Source organism: Buteo buteo, chromosome 15 (genome assembly GCF_964188355.1).
Source record: "Buteo buteo chromosome 15, bButBut1.hap1.1, whole genome shotgun sequence".
Lineage (NCBI taxonomy): Eukaryota > Metazoa > Chordata > Aves > Accipitriformes > Accipitridae > Buteo > Buteo buteo.
In genome coordinates this window covers 20,512,109-20,537,730 of record NC_134185.1, presented here as the reverse complement: position 1 = coordinate 20,537,730, position 25,622 = coordinate 20,512,109, and the positions used below count along the sequence as shown (strand labels likewise).

Sequence of the window (25,622 nt, the reverse complement as noted above, 5' to 3'; positions counted from 1 at the left end):
GAACAAATACCAGAGTCTCTGCAGATATAAGAAGCGGGATAACTTCAAACTGAAATAAAGCTGCATCAACATGTATGTGCTGATAGTATGAACTTTGTATTACTTCTCCATGGCAAACATTCATATAGTGATTCACATTTATCACTATTCACATCTCTTCGTTTGTCTCGCATATAATCAATTATTCTAACTTGTTATGCACTAATTACTTAAGGCATATTTCAAGGCATATTTCAAAATCATCTCACAGTAATTCATCAAAGAGACATCGGTATGTACAATAAATTCAGCAGACAGTTCAAATGTCTCAGGTGTGTCTATACCTGTATGCCACATATACCAAAAGCTGTGAAAATGATGTCTCCTTAACCAATTGCTTCAGCAGATGTTCATTAGATTTTTCAATGCACAAATGCCAGGGTACAACTACAGTGCATGACAGTTTAACTTGACATCTATGCAAACAAGTGTTTCTGATATTAAGTGAATGATAAAACATGCCAGATGCCTCCTAAGAATCTCTCCATAGCAGTTTGTAGATGGGGGAAACGAAGTAAGCCTGAATACAGAAGTAATCAATGTATCTCACTTGCACATGTTTATGTTGAAATCAATGGGATTTAAATAAGTACCACTCTCCCATCCAAGTCAGCCCATGCAGTTCGAGAGTTTCGAGAGTCAGGGCTTATTGGTGAAATACTTATGCTTTTCCACTTTATTCAGAAGCCCATACAAGCTGCTGAGAGTAGTAATAACAACATTAATGACAGGCAGCTGAATTCAGTACCAGGTAAACCTGCCAGACCTTAAGACTATCCCTAGGAAGGAACACTGCCTTAATCCAACTTCTGACTTAACAGAAAGGCCTGGAGAGCAAGATATCACCTCCATATCTGAGCAAGAGAGTCACATCCCAGCTGCCAGGCACCACAAAAAACTAAGTACTCCTCTGCAGCATGGCCACAACCCCACCCCACAGGGAGCGCATTCTTCTAACACAACAGTTTTTGTAACCCCCAGCCTTACAAATTGCCTAAGTTAGGCTGAGCAACAGCCTCATCCAAGGTTGCTGGCAGTGTGGTCCTGGAGACCTTCACTCCACTGCACCATCCATGCCCCTGGAACCAGAGATGTAGGGAAAAGCTTTGTTTATATATTGTTAGTACTATTACACACACAGTACATTTCCCCAAAGCCTTCTATATATGATATCTAGGAAGCACAGCTCCAAACAGGGTCTGGAAGAACAGCCAAGAAAAGAACTCAGACACAGATAACTTGCCAAAAATCAGCTTTGCCCATGGTTAGCCCAGGATTCATCTTACCTAACTTTATCTTTTAAAGCATTGGCCATTTCTCATCACATATGCTCTTTCTAATGTTAGCTGAGAGGGGTAATCCCCCTTTTTGCATTGCTCAGACTCATTTAGGATAGGACAGATTACCTGAGTCCTGGAAGGACCTTCTCTCTCAGCTACAGAAGAAATGGCAACACCTTCATTAAACTAAATGCCAGCATTGTAAAAAGTAAGCTTTCAGGCACAGAAGCACTCCTTCGGGTCTGAAATAAGAACCCACAATCTTTAAAGCTTAAATACTACATGGAGACAATGGGTTTAAATTGGCCTATACATGCTAATCGGATAGACCAGGAGGGGCCAGGAAGTTAACTGGCACTTGCAGTTTTATAGCATGATTAACAGAGAGGATGAGGTAATAAAATCTTGTTTATAGGGAAGAGAGAAATCAGGTTCTTTATCATACCCCTTCATGCCTGTGATTCCTAGTATCCCAGGGACCTGTGAATTTTAATTTCATGACTCCTTGAAAGGTTTTTTGGAATATCAGTTCAGCTCAGTTCAGAGATGGAGGGAAATGGCAGCTGTCTGAAATGTTCTCCCATGGGGTACCCAAGGGCTCTTGCCCATTTCAGCTCCCAGTGGAGGTTTGTTCTTGTACTGCTTGTCTCTTCAGTTTCACTCATGTTACCTTCCCCAGTGCATCCAGATTAAATTTACTACATTCTGGCTCCTGTATATGAACTACTCATCGCCTAATGATTTCCTTAATATCAGTATCCATATGTACACTAGAAGCAGCCAAATCTGCACTGTAGACTAATTACTTGAAAATTAGGGGAAAACCAGGCTGATTACAGGACCACAGTAAAACAAACGCCTACGTAAAAAAAACAAATCTGGAAAATTTCTTCCACCAAGTTCAAAAAGGATCATCTAAAAGACAGGGGCTTTTTCAGTATTTTTGGCAAAATTTTGGTGTGTTTATGGATAAAGAAAAGACACATTTCAAACATGCAATTCCTGTGATTTTGATCACTATTAAATATAAGCTTCAAGAGTTCTTAAGCAGAGAGGAAATCAAAATTGTACAACAGTTGACTTTAGTACTTGCTTAAACTTGTAAAGGGTGTTACCTGCTGCTAGTAAATACTTCCATTTTCTGCCACTTAACATTCTGCCAATTTGGAAGTAAAGATCAAACCCTACTTAAAAGAAGAAAGGCCTCTCCTATTTTCAGGCAGTCTGGATTGCTTTCTTCTGCCCCAATGGCAGAATAATAAAATATCCTGGATTTTATGCTTGGCCAGTCTCTGAAGAATGCTCAAGAGCAAAACATTTTCATTTTTAAAGAAGTCAATCCTCATCACCTTAGGATATTTTTTTTCAGGATGTCTTTACAGTGGATTTAGCAAAGACGTTAAAATATTGCTTGGACACATTCTTCAGAAACACAGTAGCTGAAAACTTTAATGCAGCTAGCACTCAATTACCCCAAAATGGAATATTCACTCCCCAAATGCAGAGCTGGACTGCCTTCAGCATACAATTTAGAGACACAGTTTAGCTTAGAACTTGCTCAGTAGTATCTGTGCACTGCAGTGTCAGGCTTTCTTTTCTTTGATATACCCTTTAAATTACAGAGCAATCAAATTAATTGTGTGAGAAATACAGATCATCTGTCACCTGTTACTAGTGTAACTGCTTACCCCAGATACCTGTAGTTAAAAAATTGCTACGAAAGGTTCAGGGTGGCTTACATTTTTTACTTTTTTTTTTTTTTAAATGAAATATTTTCGATATGATACCTGGAAGATTACTTCAAAATATTATGACAAGCTTTTACTGAATCTGTCACAGTCCACAATGACATCACCTACATTACAGTCTAAACTACTCAGGAAATTGCTCAATGGATTATTCATTGCTCTATGACTGATTTCTTGGAAGGAATGATAAGAAAATTTTCTACCTGAACAGTTACTTAACACTTAAAATAAAGCATTTTATTACCAAGCATGACCTAACGTGACTCATTCAAGCTTTCTGACACATTAGCATTTAGTAAGAACACCACCACAAAATCCCCGAAACACTCACAACCTCTTTGGAAACAAAAGGGTCGTACAAGACTGTTAAGAACTGGGTGCTAGTCACCCCTTATGAATAATGCACCTAAATTTTTAAAAAGCTTATTGCTACAAATTACATCTTTAAGAGACTACAAGGTGAGATTACAGGAGCAGTAGCAGAATCTGTGGGACAAGAGTTTCGTTTGTAATGACTTCTAGCTGCCTTTACCATCAGAGTATTAGATTCTTAATTACTAGAATACTCAAACTCAGGTATGACTTCTATCTCAGCTGCAACAGACACATTTACTAGGACACTACAAAGGGCATGATAGGCAACCCACAACTTGTTTCCCAGCCTTTAGAGGTGAATTTCCCATTAATCTCCCTTGCATATTACAGAAGACAAAAGGGCACAGTGGCTTCAAACGTCACGAGGCAGAAAAAAACGTGCTGTCACACCATATTCATATACAAATTAAAAGCATTCCTCTGGAATGCACTGAGCTTGATTCTGCAATCTTTATCCAGACAAAACTTGCAGAGATATCTCACAGATAACACAGAGAAAGATTTAGGGTGTGGCTGGGTAAGGCAGAGCTTTCAGCATGTCACCTGCATACCAGCCAGGGAGAGACCATATGTCTCATACTCTTTTGATTCTACTACTGTAAGTAATTTTGTATATTTGGAGACATGATTGCTAACAGTCATTTGTATTTCCAAAATACTTTGACACAGTCTGCAAGGCTGTGAAACTCAATCTGTGATCGATGTACTAAATTAATCAAACAGCGAAGTCTATGAACTTATCAACTTCATGTGACAACGCACATGGCACAAAGAATAAGAGTTGTTAATGGCCGTATCAATGCAAAGTTTTGGGAACCACTGCATTAAAAAAAAACAAAACAAAAAAACCAAACAACCAAACAAAAAAAACCAATGAAAACAACGCCACAGTACTAAAACACTATTAGCCTATAGGATTCGCTGCAAAACCAATGTTACTTTTCAGAACAGTTGAAGTCTCAATACCAGAATGTACTAGTGAGCATTGTAAGAGTCATCTCCACTATACACACAACTGAAAGAAAGAGCAAAGAATTTGCCTCTGGTCAAACACAAGAAGCCTGGAAATTAGTTTCAAAACTGGAAATTGATTCCATAACAATTTTTGCTGTTGAAACACTTTAAGAAAATACAGCCACAAGAACAAGCTATTTCTTTCTACTTCTCTGATTAAATATAATCTCATACTCTGTGTATCAGTAAGTCAACATTTCCTGGGACCATCTGATCTTATAATGAGAAGAAAACCGATTTACTGTACATATTCACAAAAACTTTACTTTTCACATTCTGCAGTCGAGGGCAGAAAATTTTACCTGAAGACTTCACACAGACATTAGAAGTCAGTGCTGAAAAACATCTGCAAATACTATGGATTTCTAAAAAGAATAGCACATTTAAATTAAACAGCGATTAAAAATATCACTTACACGCCACTTAGCACATTTATAGACTGTGTCCTCAGCCCGTATCCGGTGTCTTTCAAATTGGAAATAATTCCTAACACATTAATATTGGAACCCTTTGATCCAAAGTCTTTTTCACTGTACATTATCATATGGGAGCTTGTGAAGTCCTGTTAAAACAAAGAGAAGCATCATAAGGAAAATACAACATGATGTCTCAGTGCACTCAGGAGATGCCTACTACATGTTCTTGGAACTTACACCAACAATAGGTCGCAGCGACTGCAACTCTTCATCATAGCCACCCCAGTCTGTCCAATCTCGATATGCTCCTTCTTCCAGCAAGTACTGATGGCCTTCAAACCCGGGCTTCTCATAAGCAACCCAACTAAACAACAACAACAACAGAGTCTGCATGTGAAAATGGACACCCGCCACTCCGTGTTGTTATGGAGCAGATACACATGTGTGAAATTTGTTCTTTTGCTGTGAATATTTGCAAATTTAACCCACGCATCTATCTAAACCCAGAAACTAGGAAAACAGATAAAAGAAACAGGTACTGAATTTGTCCAGTGCAATTTCCAGCCTATGGAGCTACGACTGCAGCTGAAGGGGCAATATTGGTGTTTTCCCACACTTACACTCCTCCCAGTACTTTCATGGATCCCACTGATGTAAGTGGAAGTCTTGTCTTTTCTTCTGATTCCTTGTCATCAAGCATAAAGATCTCCGATTCTATTTCCACATGTCTCCCTTCAAAGAAAGGCTTCTCATAAATGATTACCTGTAGCAGAAATGAAGTAAAAGAAAAGTTGCAGAGAGCATGATAAATTCTGAAAACAGACAGTTTCTTTTGCATGGGCATATGGAGGGAGAAGACAATTATGAAACTAATTAGTGGGATCTCTCTATTCTCCTCAAGAAGTCTTTACCTTAGAGGTGGAACATGAGGGCTTGCATGTTCATTACCCAGACAGCTGTTAATACTGTCATATATGTATGTGATGGATGCATAAACATGACCGAAATTGCAGTTTCATGGTGTGGTCACATATGGTAGGACCAGCCACTAACCATAAGTAGTTGGTACGTGATCAAGATATATTTACCTACCCACGTGTAGTTCATGTGTTATAAAATACCTTTGGAGCATCAAATAAATACTGACTTTTACCTTTGGCTCTCCACCGAATTCAACTTTGCGACCACCCTGTTAAAAACAAAAACAAACAAAAAAACCACTTGTCTGTACTCAGAGTCATCAACTCTTCACAAAAAGACAGAATAAAGATGAAGCCTTCCTTGAAGAACACAAGTGAAAATTAGAAGGCAGATTAAAGGTAGAAACGGATGCTATCAGACATTGAAAGCTCAAGAACTTTTTAGTCTATAAAGTTGTTTGTTTTTTTTTTTTTTTTAAGAGTTACATTTTTATCAGTCTTGAAAAAAATCTACCCACCTTAGCACGTTATTTCTAACACATAAACATAGGTCACAGAACTTGCAAGTAACAACAGTATTTTACCATTTTCAAGGGCCTCATGGACCTAATGTAGGCTTCCTTCTTCTCCCAGAATGCTAAATTAGGATATTCACCAGGCTCCAACATTAAAGGGACTCCCTGGAAACCAGGCTCTTCATAAATTAGCCATCTAAAGGGGGGCGGGGGGAAGGAAAGCTAAAGTTAAACACCCTGGAACATTTCTGAACAGTAAAGAACAAGACAATATGCTTACTTTAGAAAAGACCTCAGGGTACCCTTAATAAAACTTTGTTTCTTTACCATCAAAATTGCCAACTACAAGCTGGCATACTAGCAAACTTCTGTGCCTGTGCAGGAACCACCCATAATGCATGTGTTTTGTTTGAACAGGCTAAAAAAAAAAATCAGTACAATGAACAGACAATTAAGAATTTGACTGTCTTATCTGAAGGCAACCCAAGTTTTAGACTGAAGTTTCAAGACTTAAGGTTACTCTGGGTTACTCTTAGAATAGTTTTAAAATATGAAGAACCAATTTTCAAGAAGTTGAAAGATGTCTACTAACCTAGACTTGGACTTGTTGCAAAATCTGTTCAATAGAAAATTCTAAACTTGTGTTATTTACTAACAGGTAGAAAAAACCTGACAACTCCTTAGAAATCTGCTTCCTCGTGGTTTGTTATCTGCTAATAAATCTGCTTTGAAAGACATAACTTTCAAAATTCCTGATTGGGACAGTAACAGTAGTTTTCAAAGCTTTTTCAAGAAAATCTTAGCCAGTAATCACTTACTGAAAACAAAGAAACATACTGCTGATCTCTGCATAAGGATGGCAATGTATTTCTTCCAGTTTAAATTTAGTGAACTCTCAGAAGTGCAGAATGGAGCAGTATATAACACATACTAAACTGGAACACTTTATGCAGCCAACCTTTTAATCATGTAAGGATCACAATGTATAAATCTGGTGACACCAGAAAAATGTTAAAATAATCTATCACTCTGTCATGCTTAAAAGGCAGTCTCCAAGCTGACGTAAACTGGCACAAGTTGTATAAATTCATTGCAGACATACGGTTCCAAGAAACAAACAAGGAGCTTTAGTTTTATCGCTGTCTATAGCTGAATGTTTGATATGTTGTGTATCCTGTAGTCGCACCGCTCAGTAAGCCCTCAACTTATGGGTTTATGAAAGGCAGGTCCTGCTTGATTAACCTGATCTCCTTCTGCGACAAGGTGATCCGCTTAGTGGGTGAGGGAAAGGCTGTGGATGTTGTCTACCTAGACTTTAGTAAAGCCTCTGACACCGTTTCCCACAGCATTCTCCTGGAGAAACTGGCTGCTCATGGCATGGGTGGGCTTAGTCTTCGCTGGGTAAAAAACTGTCTGGATGGGCGGGCCCAAAGAGTTGTGGTGAAGGGAGTTAAATCCAGTTGGTGGCTGGTCACAAGTGGTGTTCCCCAGGGCTCAGTACTGGGGCCAGTTCTGTTTAACACCTTTATCAATGACCTGGATGAGGGGATCGAGTGCACCCTCAGTAAGTTTGCAGGTGACACCAGGTTGAGCGGGAGTGTTGATCTGCTCGAGGGTAGGAAGGCTCGACAGAGGGATCTGGACAGGTTGGATCGATGGGCCAAGGCCAACTATATGAAGTTCAACAAGGCCAAGTGCCGGGTCCTGCACTTGGGTCACAACAAGCCCATGCAGCGCTACAGGCTTGGGGAAGAGTGGCTGGAAAGCTGCCTGGCAGAAAAGGACCTGGGGGTGTTGGTTGACAGCCACCTGAATATGAGCCAGCAGTGTGCCCAGGTGGCCAAGAAGGCCAACGGCATCCTGGCCTGTATCAGAAACAGTGTGGCCAGCAGGAGCAGGGAGGTGATTGTCCCCCTGTCCTTGGTACTGGTGAGGCCGCACCTCGAATGCTGTGTTCAGTTTTGGACCCCTCGCTACAAGAAAGACATGGAGGTGCTGGAGTGTGTCCAAAGAAGGGCAACCAAGTTGGTGAGGGGCCTGGGCACAAGTCTTCTGAGGAGCGGCTGAGGGAACTGGGGTTGTTCAGCCTGGAGAAAAGGAGGCTGAGGGGAGACCTTATCGCTCTCTACAACTACCTGCAAGGAGGTTGTAGTGAGGTGGGGGTCGGTCTCTTCTCCCAAGTAACAAGCGGTAGGATGAGAGGAAATGGCCTCAAGTTGCACCAGGGGAGGTTTGGATTGGATATTAGGAAAAATTTCTTCACTGAAAGGGTTGTCAAGCATTGGAACAGGCTGCCCAGGGAAGTGGTGGAGTCCCCACCCCTGGAGGTATTAAAAAGATGTGCAGATGTGGCACTTAGGGACAGGGTTTAGTGGTGGACTTTGCAGTGTTAGGTTAATGGTTGGACTCGATGATCTTAAAAGGTCTTTTCCAGCCTAAACAATTCTATGATTCTAATGTCACTGCAAGAATTTAAACACATGGAAGACCAAAGAGAGAGAGTACAATCAGAAGATAAAGGTGCATTGACTCATTTTTGTTGGCAGCTTTTAGTAAACAACAATTAAGCATGAACACTGGGAAACTTCAATAAGATACGACCACACCCACATGGCAAGGTGACTCAGAATCAGAACCTCCCTCAACTGCCAATATAGTGAACTACGCCATGCCTGTAAACTAAAGGAAAGAAAAAACCCTGCAACATGCAAAAAAGCAGCAACAATTTACTGCATTTCTCATGCAAGCACTTGGCAGAAGCGACTTCTTTCTACACTGGACTAATAAACTGACATCTGAGAAAGATTATTTTTCAACTGTCTATTTTGCTTCCTGGTACAAATATTAGTCTGCCTTCCCTCAAGGGATCCAAATGCAACATAGAGAAATTAAGACTGTAAGAGTTTACATGGATTTAGTGCAAAAACTACTGTCACAGTGATGGAAAATAAGGACCAGTCTGAAGTCTGAGAGATATGCACTTCCCTTCCTCTGCTTCCTTTCCAAAAATTTTGTAATTTCACTATTCACAGAATCCCTTTAAATGAGAGACAGAAATAAAGTGGAGCAGTAGATTAAGTCATTTAATAATCAACCTCCAAATAACGTATCTGATTTCATTACTCTTGGCAGATATGTAATTTGGATTAAGCTTGCAGTTTAACAGAAATAACCTCCTGTCAGAGAACCAACTACTTGGACTTCTTAAAATTTCCCTGTATACCAGAGTGCTTAATTTTTTCCACAAATCAGCATATAAAGATTTAATCAGATAAAATACCCTTTACCTAACAACTAAAATGCCCCATCTATCATGTAGCATATTTGAATACATCTTTGCAGTGGCATGTATCACTTGTCTTTAGTTGGGCAGTTTCTGATAGTTAAATAGACCATTTGCAGCAAGGCAAATGCTATCAGTGCCCAAACAAAACATGACCAACAGGTAATGACCAAGGTCTGCACACCCTGTAAAATGTTCTGCAGGACCCAACATCACTGGAAGTGGTTCCACTCTATCACTTTTTCTGAAAACGGCCTCCCTCTTCTGCATACTTTTCCCAATACCATTTTGAGGCATGTTTTCTGTACTGATTTACAAATTGTTTATTGAAGTTATCAAAACTACCATTGGTACAGTGTCTGGATTGTCCCTTAGAGGTCTCCTTTCTCACAGAAGCTTGCTTAGTTCATGACATACATTACACTCCTAACTCAGATGGCCAGATATTTTCAGGTGACATAACATACATGTCCTAAACATCACCATAAAAACACTGATTAAAATGCACTGTGAAATACATTAATGCTTTCCAGAGTCCACACATGACACTAACTCTTACTTTGTAACATAAGGGCTTGAAAATTTTCTTCTTTTAGTACAATAATTTCAAGTTTAGAAGAAAGCAAGTAGGAAATGTGGTCTTATCGTAACAGTTCATCCCTCCACTCTCACTTACGCTAAGTTTGCCTGAATGAGAAAGAGCAGGAGAGGCAAACTCATTCCTTTGCTACAAATATACAAGGGTTACTCTGTCTTTACTACACACAAGCAGAAGAAAAACTGGCTCTCACAAAATAATTTAAGAGGTCAGCCTCTCCAAGGGTGAAACATTACAATAATGTACTAATGCTACTGTCAACAAATACTACCAAAATATAGGACTAGAATAAATATAGCCTGCTTGCATGTCTGATAGGTATAAACAATGGTATAAAACAAATTCCTTTCAAAGAAGTACACATTCATATAGAACTATGCACTTACGTGCCCCAGTGTACTTTGATAGAACAAGTCTTCTGAGTGGTGCCAAACACCCCTGTTTCTTCAGTGTCATCAAAAAAGGAAGTCACGATTCCTAACCCTTCAGGTTCTGTATACAAATCAATTCGGCAAACCCTGTAATCCTGAAAAATTAAGATTGCCATAATCACTTAATCTGTGCTGCAAGTTCTGTAATTAATGTGGATAACTAAATCAGTTTTGAAACACCTGTTTATTTTAAATTGTTTCCCCCCTTGTCAATTACTACTGTTATTAGATGCCTATAATAAAAGTATAAGTAGGCCAGTTTGGCTGTCTGTTGGGACCAAGTCAGTCAATCTCTAATCAGCATTTACATTGTTTACTTTCTGCCATCTAGGCAGGAATGCATCTTCTTTCATCAGTTAACATCTCCTGTAGCAAATTAAATCCTAAGATTACACCAAGCAAGCCATTCTTGAAGAGAACTGCAATTTAGACAAGAATTGTAGTTACAAGCAATATATATTCCTCCTTTTTCTTTTCCTAGTCAAATAACTTTATAGCTTATGCTTGCTTTGGTAACCTGCAAAACTAACTACTTAATGGTAGGTTAAAAGTGCATGTAGGAACACTGTTCCACCATGTGTGAAACTCCCTGAAGTTTGTGCATACAGGGCTATTTTTTAAGTAGCAAACAAGGTTTGGTGTTTGACACTAAAGTTTCTGCTGAGTGTAAATTTGGTTTATATTAAGAAAAAAGAAAGCAGAAAAAGCCACACACATCTTTTGAAAATACGAGTCTGTGGAATTACTGATGCTTTTATGGGATGTTTTTCCTGAGAGATTGACCAGGCTAAAAAGCATATGCGGTACATAGCATTTTGGAGGCTATTCTAATACAAAACATTAAGTTTTCTTCCTGCCCTATCCTTCCAGCGGTTGTTACCATAATGCCCATTGTGCAAAAGCCCCCACATTTATTTTGTGATTAAACAAGAAATTCAACATGGAAGATTGTTTCCTGCATTTACAACTTAGGTTACACTTGTGTCCTAATACAACAATCACACTTTGTATCAGTACAAACATCACCAAACATTAAGAACCAGACAAATTTTCCTTACTTAGATTACTTGCCTTAACAACATGTCTTATTGAACCAATCACTGCAGGCTTTAGAGATTTGCATTCATTTTGCTCTTCAGAAGTACCTGCACCCCAAACATCTGGGAGTTCCAGCTCTCCTTCTTCCAGAGGAATAGAGGGACCTTCAAAATTTGGTTTCTCATAGAGTATCCAGCTTAAAATAAAAAATTCTGATTTTTAATGGTGCTTTAGCAAGTGTGACTTGCAAAAATCATGCTCCCATTTAACAAATCCTTTCATAATTATTTCGAGACCCTTCCCGCCACCCCAATACAGCTTATACACTCAACACTGCTGATGCAAGCCATTTCTGGTCTCTGTGATACTTTTAAAAGCAACGATAAAACCAAAGATGCCTACTGCTGACTTCATAATTTCATCAAAAACTCCTCCACCTTTTTAAATTGATGATTTGGGGCAGCAAGACTACTATCCGTGAATACCAGATTTTTGCATGAGATACCAATCAGAACCAATTTGTAGGTCAGAAAATGTTGACACTGCAGACTGCTGTGTCATGTATAAACAGACAAGCTACTTGGATCTTGTGAAGAGCAGCCTGGAGTTCCACAGGGGCTGGTATAGATGTGCCAAAGGATAGTAAGACTGCTCAGAAGACAAGCACAACTTTATTTTTAATGGCAGGTTTAAAAATATAACTAGATAAAAACTATATCCATCTGCAAACACAAAACCCTCCTCTGGAGCTCTCAGTTGAAGGGGTGGGGGGAAACAGTCCTCCAGTCCATGCTGGAAAAGACAACCTGGTTCACAGATCAAAAGATTTTCATTCCAGTTTTCTGAAAGTAAACAGCAATCAGTGTGCTTCCCAGTACCTCCTACTGCAGCTAGCCCTTGTTTCTGCAGCTTACTATCAGATCATTACTTTTGAGAACCTGCTATTTGACTGTATTACAGCCTGGCCACAATTTAACTTGCCATGCTATCCACACTAATAATGGCTGTTCTGTTAATGCTATGAAGAATGTAGGAGATGAACTTCTTGTGAATTACTCTTAAGCAATCTAGCTTTTAGAGAAAAATTCCCTCTGGACTTATCAGAGAAACAGTCAATTATATCTACAGTACCACCTTATACTTTTGGACATAGAATTAATCTTCTGCATCCAAACCCACGTCAGACCTGGCTTTAAAAATGCTTTGCTAGCCTTTTAGCCCAATCCAAATACTGTGCAAAAAAACATAAAGAGGAGAGGAGTCAAGGGGCAGCATAGCTGGACAGAATCTGTCATTTCTATGCCTGGTGAAATGTTGCACCCCTCCAGATGGTAACATGCACTCAGTTTGTCAGCAAAATAAGTTTCCCAACCCAGAACTTCCTGTTGCAGAGGTAAAATGCCACACTTCTTGCTCATAGCTGTCTACAATACATTGCCATTTGCAAGGCAGACCTACTGTGAATTACATGCTGGTTCCACTTCAAAAGATTTTTGGATAGACCAATGATAAAGGGTAAAAATTAATCTCTTACCATCCTCTGATGACTTTAATTAAAATTGTTGGTGACAGAACCCAAGAACTGCAATCCAGAACATCATGGAAAACTTCAATACCCTTTTTTTGATAGTCTGATTCACAGTATATCACCAGCTGTGTTAAAAAACAAAAACAAAAACAAAAAAACAAACACCAACAACATGTAATTCTATCTTGCTATGCTTTAAATATAGAGAGGAACAGTAAAGATAATAAAATTTATTCTTACCTTGCCAGGTCTGGGATTGATTTTACTTTGCCCATTTCTTGAAAGTGCCTAATAGAGAGCAGGGAGAGAAAAGTCACAAAAGAAAAAAAACCCAAACCAAAAACGTGTTCAATAAAGATGCTCAGCTATAAAAAAAGAGCTAGTAAAACAAAACAAAAATTAGTCTGAATAGCGAAAAGCTGATAACACTTCAACTACACCTACTTACTGCTTCAATTCCTTCTTCCTCCTGAAGAGCAATATCTTGCCAAAAATGTACAAATTTACACTTTTTTTTTTTTCAAACATCTCACCAAAGCCAACTAACCTCAGACTTGAAATGCTTTAAAATCCTACTGATCAGCTTCCTATATATTCCAGGAGTTTCATACCAAGACACTACTTAAAAAACTGGTATTAATAAAATACATGCTCTACAGTGATAAAGATATTAATTAAAATTTAAACGTCTAGTAACCACAAAGCATGAAATAATTTTGAAGGAATATATGAAAAGACTGAGGAGGCAGGATGGCATATACATGTATGAACTAACGAGCATAATCAATTTTGTGCTGAACACCTTGTGACAAGATATGTTCCTTCAAAAAGCGTGAGACTCTGAAATAAGTGATGGACTAAAAATGCCAAGAACAAATAAAACACATTGAGGTATACAAAATCTAAAACAATGTTGAAGTCAGTGGTAAATTATATGATACAGAACATATGGGAAAGTTGTGGTTGCACCACGTCATCTTAAAACAAATAAAGAAAGCGTTGCAATTATGTGTTTGGTTTCCTGGCAAGGACAGGAGTGCTCATTCTGGGACAGGGTCCCACTCTTCTAGGAACTATTCATACAAACAAAAAAACCCAAACAGATCCTGCCCCTAAACAGGTTGCAGCCTAAGATAACCAGCAACATGTGCAAGGAACTAACGAAAACATGTTAGTCGGCACGCAGGGCAGGCAATGGTCTCAGGACAGAGTTCCTAACCACCATCAGTTTTTTGTAGGCATCATCAAGACACGTTGAAGCATGACTGGTTTTTTTAGCCTGTGCTTCAATTCCAGTTAGAACTTGCTCTGTGTTTTAAGGAATGCCAAAGTCATTGTTTTGGGCTGCCCTTACTCTTTTCCTTCACATTACCCATTAGCCATTGCATCATCATTTTCTTAGTCAGTGGAAGATGCACAGTAGGTACACATCATACGTTAAACCACGACAAAACATTTTTGGTTCCTGTCTAACTTAAGCAAGATGATTCAGAGTCAGCAACAGCGCTGCAGAAGTCCTGGAACCCTTTGGAGCCCAATGGGTTTCTCTCAAGAGCAGTCTTACATGTGCACATACCCCCTTGCTCTGTCAGGCCTCCATACTCTACTGAAATCCACTCCGGAGCAACAGTTTAACTAGCAAAAAGAATCAGTACTAGTCATTTAGCTTTAAACTCAGGTTTTGAAATCCAAGCAGGACCATCCAGAGTAAAAAAGCCTTTTTAACTGGCAGCGTATGTCTACACCACTGCAAATAACCCCCCTAATTTTCATCCCCACACTAATTAAAAAACTTCCCATGAGAGAAAAATCTACAACCTCAAAATTGCCAAGTACTGTGGATGACTTCCTTCTGCAAGGTGAAGAAGAAAGGAGTAATTTCTACTACTCTCCCACTCCTTTTAGTAGAACTGTAACAGCAGATAACCATTAGCTTTAGAAAAGTATTTCTCATACTTCTCATATGCTGCTTCAATTCCACAGGTCACATTAATGCAGCTATTAAACTCTGGAGAACATATTTCTTCCCACGGTTCTTAGATCTCCTGATTCTAGTTTTCCCCTCTGGTAACAGTAAGGGCCCACATCAACAGAAACAGCAGATAATATAGGACATTGGTTCACCGTTCTGAAAATAGAAATTACAAAGTTCTCCCACATTAGGGTAAAGTTGCCTCAAAGTGAAAACGTAGGTCTACCTTCACTCAGGATGAGAAGAAGCTCATAATCAGGCAAAGGGACAGCCCTCCACTGTAGCAGCACTTCCAATAATCACTACTATCCAGTTCTTAAAGTATTCTTAAAGAATATGCATTTTCTATCAAATGCATGGGAATACTGGGAACAAAAACAGAGGGCTAACAAAAAGTTTGCCCTGTTACTCATTTAATAGGACAATGGCTGAATGTCTTGCTGGAAGAGGAGAGAGATTACTGTCAACAGAAGAAGCAGGCACAAGTTTTCTAAAGTTCACAGAAAGCATTCTACTAATTTACAAGAAAAAATGAAGTTAGCATCAGATTTGTTTCAAAATAATACAAAATCAAGTATGAAGACGTATACAAACATATGCTTTCAATTCATATTTGTGAAGAGTCTCAAAATAAGGGCACCAGGAAGAAACATAATCATGTTAATAGATGCCATCTCATTTTTATGTGTAGCCAACATCAGATGAAACTGGTGCCATACCTACATTCACCTCTATGTATTTGTAATCTATGTATGTCCCTAAGAGGGGAAACAAAACAAAACAATATATGCACATCATCTATAGAAAACAGAAAAGCTGGGTAACTTTCCAGGCAGATTTTAGACAACACAATACTTACATCCACATCTAATAAACCAGCAGGAACATTTGATTCATATCTGCTTGGCCCTAACCAGCTGGAAAAACTTTTCTCAGGGTTCCCATAGCTGGGCATTTGTAAACTCAGTTCTTTTTTTGCACTATCTGCTTGCATGTACTTCTCCACAAAACTTGGAAACTTCATATCTGAAAGAGACTGAATTGCAAAACCAAAATTAACAGTCATTCAGCAGGTAGACAAAATTTTACATGGTTGCATTTCATGAATGATCTTTATTACCTCAGATTTTTGAGGCATGCCAAATGGCCCAGAAGCATCCTGTTGTAAAGGAGGCATCCCTGAGGAGTCCGTTGTAAAAGCTGTTGTGGTGTTATTTACTGAGGTGACAGAAGGATTAAAAAACTTCTCTTTAGATGCAGAAGACAGCAAGCTTGAGAAGAGGGAGCTTTTTTCAAGCCGGGATCTCTTAATTTCACCATCTGTACCATCAATGTTCTCTTTTCCATTTATTTCCTGAGTAAAGGCAGGTTCCTCTCTATTACATGATTGCAGCGCTTTGAATATGATACTTTGCTCTGTTGATGCACGCTTGGGCCTGACCCTGGCTATCGTTTCCAGGCTTTGCATTTTAATTTGTTGGGCTGGTAACAGATCCTGTGTTTTTTCCCTCCTCAGTCCCAAACCAAAAGTAAATACACTAGGATCAAATACTTTCTCTAAATTGTCTTCATGAATAGGAGGCATTGCAAAGTGGGGCGCTGGGGACTTGGGAAGTTTTGACCTCTTCTTTTTCTGGGGTAAACAAACTGAGCTGTCCAAGTTTTTTATTGTTTCAGCAAACTTCTTCATGTCGGATGGGGAATCAAAAATGCTATCATCTTCAGCAGATCCATTACAGGTTTTGCCTGGGCTCTCTTGTGTATTGATGTTGTGCTCTGATATCAATATACTATCTTGACTGCTATCGTCATACTGCAGTGCTGCAAAGCTCAAATCTCCGGGCTTTTCCTTTTTATCTCCATTTTCCATCTTCTTAAATTCTGATCTAGAAACCTGATGAGATGGTAGAGGATATTTTTCATCATTGCAAGGTGATAAAACCTCTGTGTTTGGCAGTGTATTTTCTTCATTTTTGTGGAATTCTGAGCTTGTGTTATTTCTTTGGTAGGAAGTATCTTGAGCATTTTCACTTTTACTGGGCAAGTGCAAAGACAGTTTAAAAGGTGAACTTTCTTTTTTAGCTGTGGTTAATTCTGGATCGGGTTGCTTCAGAGAGACACTACCAGCATCAATTTTGCTGCTTTGGTTAAAAAGGGATATTGCAGCTTTTACTTTAAGTTCTGTTGTCTTCCCAATATCCTCATAAAAGGCAGAGCCTTCTTCATTTTTGCCTTTTAATTCTGCAGTGCTTTCTTTCTCTGGTGTGCCATTCTCAAATAACTTCTGGCGACTGCTTTGCTTATTTAACGTTTTATCAGGCTGTTCGCTTTCCTTAGGTTGTTTTCCAAATTTCAGCTTTGCTCTGCCAACAAATGTGCTTGGTACAGTACTATTTTTTGAAGCAGGGATGTCAGCAGGCCTCTGGCTCTGGTTAGCGCATTTATTTTCAAACAAGGAAATTTTGTTGGCGATGTTGCTGTTAGTTTTATTAACTGGTTTTTCAAGAGTATCCTGCTCACTTTCTAAACTGTCTTGATTTGTAGGTGCTTTAAAATTCAGCTCTACATTCTTCGGTTTGGCTGGACTACAGGAGACAAAGTGATACAGAGTTACATCTTTGATTAACCTTAAAAAGACTTGTAACAATTTTAAAAACAATGATATGTAGCATTATAATGACATTTTCCATAGTCATATTCAGTTTAAATTTTGGTATTTCAAAAGGAATTAACTAAAAAAGGCGTAACTATACGAAAGACAAAAAAAAATCAGACACTAAGTAAGGAGAATACATTTCAAACATGTACACAGTTCTCTAATGCTCTGTAAAACAAAAAACACAACAGCCTACAGCATCTGCAATCAAGGCAGAGAACTTAACTATTTATGACTGACAGACATTAAAATTTCATAGTGAATAGGCAGAATGAATTATACACATGCAATTCCCTACAGAGTTTAGGAAACAAATCCCAATTCATTAAGGTGATAATGAGTTGGTTAACATTTGAATATACCTCTCCAACAAGTTTTGAAGACATCTGCCCAGATTCTTTGCAGCCCTTAAACTGCAGAAGCAACCTTAAATCCAGTGAAAGACCTCTTCTGGCCTCATTAGTGCTGGTGGAAAAGCTAACTGCCCCCAGTCACTGCATCACCACTTGGCTAAGCAAATACCACATGTGAGGACTCTCCCATTTTCTTCAGGTAAAGTCAGCTAACAATTCAAATTGTGTAAACTAACACTGCTGATTTTACAAGAATTGAATCAGGAAACACTTACAGAAACTTCTCCATCAGAGTGGATAGAGAAGCACATATAAGTACATAGCGCATAGTACTCATGTACTATGGCAGAAGGCTGATGACATGCAAGTGAGGGTTTTAAGCCTCCTTCCTCCGAATACCTACATCCAGGAAAAAATTATCTGACCATGTCACTTGCTACTGCAGGAACTGTACAAACAGCTGTGACAATGCAGGGCACATCTTCAAAATTTATCAGCAAGATATAAGGAGTGTCAAGGAGCCCACCATCACCTCAAAGGCAAACCTGTTCTCCAAAGAGGAATGTGGAGACACTCAGCAGGGGGAGAACAGGCAGAAACTGCACTACATGCAAACTGATGATGGTGGGAAATAAAAGAAACTAGCTTGCAGCAACAATCTCCAGGGCCTCAAATGCTCTATGAATCAATGGATGATTCTGGTATTTGAGTGCTTTCTTCTTTTTTACCCACACAAACTGTTCACTGAGCTCTCAGACAGCTCTTTAGCCCAAGAAAGAAGCATGAGGTACAACTGAGTTAACATGAGCAACCTAAAACCTGGTATCACTCCTTTCTCCTCTTCCTCAAGAGATCCATCCCAAGTACGAACGTAAACCCTACTAAAGCAAGACTCTCCATTGTACAAGCTTCTTTTCTTGGGAAAAGCATGAGGAGCAAACTTACTGAAGTAACACAAGGAACCCAAAATCAGCTGCCTAAGAATCTATACAGAAAGCAACCATTAAAAATCAACGTATCTTTTCGGAGAATAATTCCCAACAGTGCTCACTGTAACTACTAGCCTGCTCACATTGGTTCACAACTGGAAGGCTCTTATGAAGAACATGTCATCAAATAAAAAAGGAAGCAGTAAACTTAAAAATGACTGGCCATACTTCAGATAGGTGCTAATAAAACACACTTGGAAAATTTAAGTCTAGAAACAGATAAAAATTATTCCTGAAATGGGGAAGGCAGGGAGGGAACTATCACGCAGCATAAGATTAAATCTATTTAGACACTACTTTTCATTTGCAGTATGACTGTTTTTCCTAAACTTTTCAAAGTTAAATTATTCTATGATTTTTCTTTTTGGAAAATGAATATAAGTTGCAAAGGACCTCTAAAGGTCAGCTAGTCCATCTTCCTGCTCAAAACAGGGACAGCTTCAAAGTTAGATCAAGCTGTTGAAAGCTTTGGCTGATCAAGTTCCGAGTATCTCCAAGGGTCAAGATTTCACAACCTTACTAGGGAAGCATTGCAGCAGGTCAGCCGCTGTCACTGTGAATTATTTTTGCCTTGGATCCCATTGAAACTTCACTGTTGCAACTTGCTACCATGGCCATTGTCCTTTCACTGCACACCTCAGGGACGAATCTGGCTCTGCCTTCTCTATAACACCTCTATACGTAGCAAGAGATGATTGAGTTCTACCCATATCCTTCTCTTCTCTCAGTTGAAGTCAAGGTGCTTCAGCTTCTCCTCATACATGGTATGCTCCAGTGGATCACCTTCTTAATGGCTCACCACTGGGCTCATTCCAATTTGTAAGCATCTCTCTTGTACCAGGAAAAGAGAGTTGGAAGAGGACAGAGAGGTACAACTCGATATAAAGCCCCAGATGCAGCCTCATGAGCACCAAGTACCTTCTCCTTTGACCTGCTGGCTATGCTCCTGCTCCTACCTGTATCCCGGTACAGGCTTAGCCTTCATCTGCTACAAGGATGCATGACTGATACATGCTGCATTTGCTGTTCACCAGAACCCTTCGTGTCCTTTTCTGATCAGAAAAAGGTTCTTATCCTCTCCTACCTGTGTTTTCAAGAGGTACCACTAACGGCCTAGTTATCTTAACAGACTCATTTCCATACCATCCTTCTGCCAGCCTGTCACTTGCACTACTACATGCATTTCAACGTAACAACACGTATCTTCCTAATAAAATCCAACTGTCCCTGTATGCCTGGATGCAAGAAAGTTTAATGGTTAATACTGACAGTTATCAGCCACGCCTAAAACCTGTTGTTTTAAATCAGCAGCTAACACCTCAAAGGTATAGTTTCAAGCTTTGCAAATTTACGTAGAAACAACCACTTCAGCACTTTGTATTTTACATTCTGCAGTATTTCTGCACAGCAGCAGCAACAGAAAAGCAGCTGAGACCAAAGAGCAATAGAAAGCTCAGCCCTGAAGCTCCATCCACTACAGCTGGCCTCCTCTAACTAATCTTTCCATTACATCTTTTTCCACACCAAGAAATGCTGATTTTAAATACAGCCAAAAGATGTGCCTTATTGCAATAACTGCGTTTCTAAGCTTGTTTAAAAGGAAGAGATGTTGATTGTGTATCCTCTAACCCTCCCCTCTAGTATGGGGGAAAAGCATTGAAAGATGGATTCACTTAACAGTGCAAACGCTTTCTTACAAACTACCCAGTGTGGCTGATTCCTACTACCCATTGCTGATCTGCAATGTCAGGAACAAGCAGGCACAAGAGAAATACTGATGTCCTCCTCTTTGGTTACACCTTGCAGCTAACTTGTGGAAGTAAGCAGCTAAACCTCTCCCAATATAGTCATAAATGGAAGGTGAGTCACATAGTTGAAGCATACTGTCCAAACGACCATGTCAAGCACGTAACTGATGCCAAAAAACATTGATGCCAAGACATCAGATTGAGGTGAGCAAAGAAAAATGGCATGTTAACAGAGCAGAATAATTCAACAAGTGGGCATAAATGCAAAGGCAACTACAAACCCATGTCTGAACATCAAATATGACAACTGAAGCCAAGTTTTCTGCTAAGCACACCAAAGTAACTACTGCCTGAGGTTTTATTTGCTGATTAAGATGTACCATCAGCCTCAGTTTAGTCTCAAACCTGATTGCTTCTAGCTTTTGAAAAGGAAACCTAAGTACTCTGTGACTTCTGAGATGCCCGATACACGACATAAAAGGAGAAAAGACAGAAAATGTTATCATTACTTGCAAGGAACCAGCAAAATCAACTTCTTTTAAAATTGTTTCTAAAGAAACTTGATTCCCAGAATTAGCACAATGTCATTAGTAAGAGACATTATGCATTTTTAAGTGAAAACTACTTTGATTATATGAAATCCATCTTATAGGAGACAAAGGAGTGTGTGAGTAAATGAGTATTTTTCAACCTGAAAGGGATTCATGTGAAGTATCTAACAATAATTTTTTAATCTTTGAAATTGGAACAGTTATCTGTTTTCTAGTTCAAAGCAATAACAAGAGAACAAAACCACACCTTCTTTTAGTAATGGCACCAGCTTTTCCTTTCCCATTTTACAGCAGCTTAATCCACATCCAGGTTTATAGTTCATGTGTTCTGATGAATGACTACAAATTATACCCAGTAATCTGACCATATCAATTTGTCTGGCTAAAGAAACTGTCTCGTACTGCACAGTGACACCTATCAGATGCATCAGGAACCTTGCATGCAACACAGCGGTCCCCACCCAGGGCTAAAGTTCTTATAGCGGCAGATAAGGCCAAGACACAGAGTGCCACACACCCCACAGAATGAGGTGAAATAGAACAGGCTGTTTATTCATTAAAATTTAATCTGTCATAAAGGATACTTGTCTATTACTTTGTGAGTACAGCAGAAGATAATTCATTGTACAGCAAGCCAAGGAGATACCCAGAACAATGAAATCCAGCTATGCAAGCATTTATAAGTTCATCACCACTAATGACAGTGACACAAAGAGAAAAATATGAAAGCTGTCTTTCCTTTGAAGTTGTGAAGATACAAAACTTCAGAGTTTAAGATTTGTGATCTATACTGCCAGATGGCAAAGCATCACCACGTACAAAACCACAATTTAACTTTCAGTACTAGGTGTTTTTAATTCAGTTACGAATTAACAAATCAGATGTAGAGTATTACAAATCAATTGTTCCTAATGCTCCTACACTTCTCAGATGTGGGAAGCATAATTGGAAACATAGGTGTTTCTTAAGCCATAAAGTTAAACCTTCATATCCCTCTAACACAACTGAATGACAATTCTGAACACTTGGTGTACCTCAGGTGGACCTGTAAGATTCCATGTAGTCTGACACCTATAAGTGAATGTAACAGAATGAGGAAAGCAATAGCACATAGTACATAGCCGTGACAATCAAACAACAGAAATTACGAATGTAATAGAACGATTCACTGTAGAAGGGAATGCAACAGAATCCAGGAAATCAATCCCTGGACTCATACTAGTGATTACAGTGAAAGTTATAAATACATCCACTTCTTTCGAATCCCAAGGAAAGCACTGATCACCTCTGTTTGAAAGATGACAATTTCTTCAACCAAATCCTGCAAACTAATATATGCATAATTCTGCAAATGCCTTATGTTATTCACATGCATAAAAATTTACATGATTCATACTGCACATACTTATGAAAGCAACCATACATATTCAAATTTCTGGAGTGTGATTTATCATGTCATTTGAAGGATCATGTTCTACACTGCATCCTACATTTCTTCATAAAATAATAGCACAACTTATGTTGCTTCAAAGAACAACTTGAACACATTCCTTATTCAAAGATTTTTCACATACAAAATCTTCAACCACATCCTCAGTTCATTACAGATGGCAAAACTACATTAAGGTCAATGACAGACGAGCTAATCTGCGCAACAACGGGGGCACTGACGATGATGACAGAGCAGCTTTTATGTATGTTAAATTATTCCATATAATGGAATTGACATACAAAGAAATTCCCTATGCATAAAAAAAATGGAAAAAAGAATCATTTTTCTAACACATGTAAACTACAGTGCTTGTTAAGTGGCAACTGTAATTATAATATTTTTTTTAAAAGGGCAGTTCTTAACTGAATATAATCTAGATAGATAACTGATACATAGCTATAGAGTTCCCGTAGAATCCTAAACACAGATACAGGCAAAATTACAGCTACAAGGGTAAGGTAAACTAGTTTGTTACTTACAGGCTAATCTTTGTCATGACTGTTCTGGAAGCATCCAAACTCTTCAGCTTCGAGCTGTCTAAATCAGAATTTGTCTGTCTCTCAACTGACGTACACAGGTCTCCATTTTTAATCCCATCAGTACGCAAGAAAGCTCTTCCATCCGAACCATTACCATGCTTTACTGCCTTGGTCTCATTTCTGCTTTCAGCAAACACCAAGGCAGTGTCTTCTGTCTTATCGCCCAAAGAAACTTTGGGAGACTCCAAGCCGTCTTCCCCAAAAGCCACAGGTATAGTTCCCTTTTCCACTGAAGTTCTTTTTGTCACTGGGTTACTCTCTGGTGATGCTAAAGGTTGCCTTTTTGAGGAATAATCTTTTACCTGACCCTTCAAACCAGTAGGGGAAACGGGGACAGCATCTGACTGACTCTTTTTATATGATCTTCTCCTTGCAGGGGTTGTGTTTGAGATCTGCTGCTTGCCTTTGTCAGCTTCAGTTTTAGATGCCCCTTTGTGAGCAGATCCAACTTTTAGGTCCTGATTATTACCTGGGGAAGACGAATTCCTTTCAGGAGTCTGTTGAGGAGACTTCGCTTTTCTTTCCGAGTTTATTACCTTGTCTGAAAACACCTCAGAAGGGACATCATCCTCAAAAACAGATTCTTCTCTTGCAGTAGTCTCAGTCTGGTTTCTCTCTCCATTTGGAATGTCACTAGATGACTGAGATTTTCTCCTTTTTCCAGATCTTTTATTAGCAGATTTTTTATCCATTGTGTCCGAGTCACTACAATTTTCTTCTGATGTAACAGTCACAGGTTCATTAAGGAGTTCGTCTGTTTTTCTTAGATAGATATCAACTGTTAACACTCTAGCAGAATGTGTGTGTTCACTCCCCGCAGATTCCAACGCGTATGGCAAATCCTTTGATTTTGCATGCCCGGGCTCCTCAGATACCCACGTGTTCACGAGCTGCTTGTGGCTTAAGATACTCTTTTCTAAGTCTTCACTAGACAAATTTCTCAAGCTTTTTATGAAATCTGGAGTTGTGGAATTATTTATATCTGTGATGGATTCTTTCTCCAGTTCCAGGGTTTCCACATTCAGACTACTCTCAAAGAACGAGTTTTTAATGGTTTCACTGCTGCTGCTCCAATCTGCTGACCACTCACTGTCAGAAGAGACTCCCCTACTACTCCATTCTGAAATGGTATCACGATACAGCGGTCCTACTTCCCCACTGAAATTATATTCCTGCGTCTCAGAAACATCACTTACATTTCTCACTTGCTTCTGTACTTGAGGAGCTTCGTGTCCTTCCTTTATGTGCCTACAGTATATCGGCTGCGCTCTGTGAGGAGAAACTGACCTCTCCCCTTTCCGATGTGAAGTATGTTCTAGTGAACTTTTGACATTTTTCCTTCTCCCCGTACCAAACAAATTTCCAAGTCTTTCCAAAACTGGTTTCTTTTTATTCTCTTCTCTGGAAGAATCTGGAAATTGTGAGGTGGACTATGAAAACAAACAAACATTTGGTTAATGTCAAAATTGTTTCTATAATACATTTGTTTGTATTAGCACCACCTATAAATCAAAAGGATACAGCGAATGGGAACAAAACAGCTTACCGAACAATACTAGCTCTCAAAAAAGAACAAGGAAAACAAAAACCTCAAAAACCAATTAAAATCCCAAGATCCTTCTATTTGTTTACAAGTATGCTCATCTTGCCTTATAAAACCAGCATTACATGTCCCAAATCTCAAACTTTTGCACAATTATTTAACACCACGCAAAATAATGCGGGAAAGCATCCTGTGTCTGCAAGACTGGGGACAAACCGCTTGGTCAAAATTTTCCTTGCGAAAACAAGAGTGGGGAGTTCAACCTTCCTTTCCATGCTGGCTGAGTTAGTTTTGACACTTGTGCTGGTAGAGAATAGTTTCAAAGGCTTAAGCCGTATTACAATTCATACATTTCTCATTAACGAACTCCAATAAATACTTGGCTTGTGTTTTGGGGTAGAAACCCCAGAACTATAACAGCCAATGCATCATTCAGTGAGCATTACTGGGTCAAATACTGCCCCGGATTACTCGTGGTGAAGTTTTCCCTTACAACTTCTAATTAACATGGTAAACAGGAAACACGCAACAGCATTACCGAGTATACATGCATATTTGCATTTTAATATATTAGCACTTTTTACATGCCGGTAC

General features: G+C 39.1%; 1 protein-coding gene across 4 annotated transcripts in view; it reads right to left on the bottom strand.

The window, feature by feature from the left end:
- The window catches only part of CRYBG1 (crystallin beta-gamma domain containing 1), a 68,900-nt gene that overhangs the window by 21,523 nt on the left and 21,755 nt on the right, over positions 1-25,622 (bottom strand). For all 4 annotated transcript variants that reach the window (XM_075046703.1, XM_075046705.1, XM_075046704.1 and 1 more), the window contains exons 2-13: positions 23,426-24,915; positions 16,278-17,742; positions 16,017-16,193; positions 13,426-13,473; positions 13,192-13,310; positions 11,691-11,853; positions 10,575-10,714; positions 6,377-6,503; positions 6,026-6,061; positions 5,493-5,635; positions 5,110-5,236; positions 4,873-5,018 (exon numbers count right to left, since the gene is read on the bottom strand). In XM_075046703.1, the coding sequence (XP_074902804.1) occupies positions 4,873-5,018; positions 5,110-5,236; positions 5,493-5,635; positions 6,026-6,061; positions 6,377-6,503; positions 10,575-10,714; positions 11,691-11,853; positions 13,192-13,310; positions 13,426-13,473; positions 16,017-16,193; positions 16,278-17,742; positions 23,426-24,915 (4,181 nt within the window). The remainder of the gene's footprint in view (positions 1-4,872; positions 5,019-5,109; positions 5,237-5,492; positions 5,636-6,025; positions 6,062-6,376; positions 6,504-10,574; positions 10,715-11,690; positions 11,854-13,191; positions 13,311-13,425; positions 13,474-16,016; positions 16,194-16,277; positions 17,743-23,425; positions 24,916-25,622) is intronic.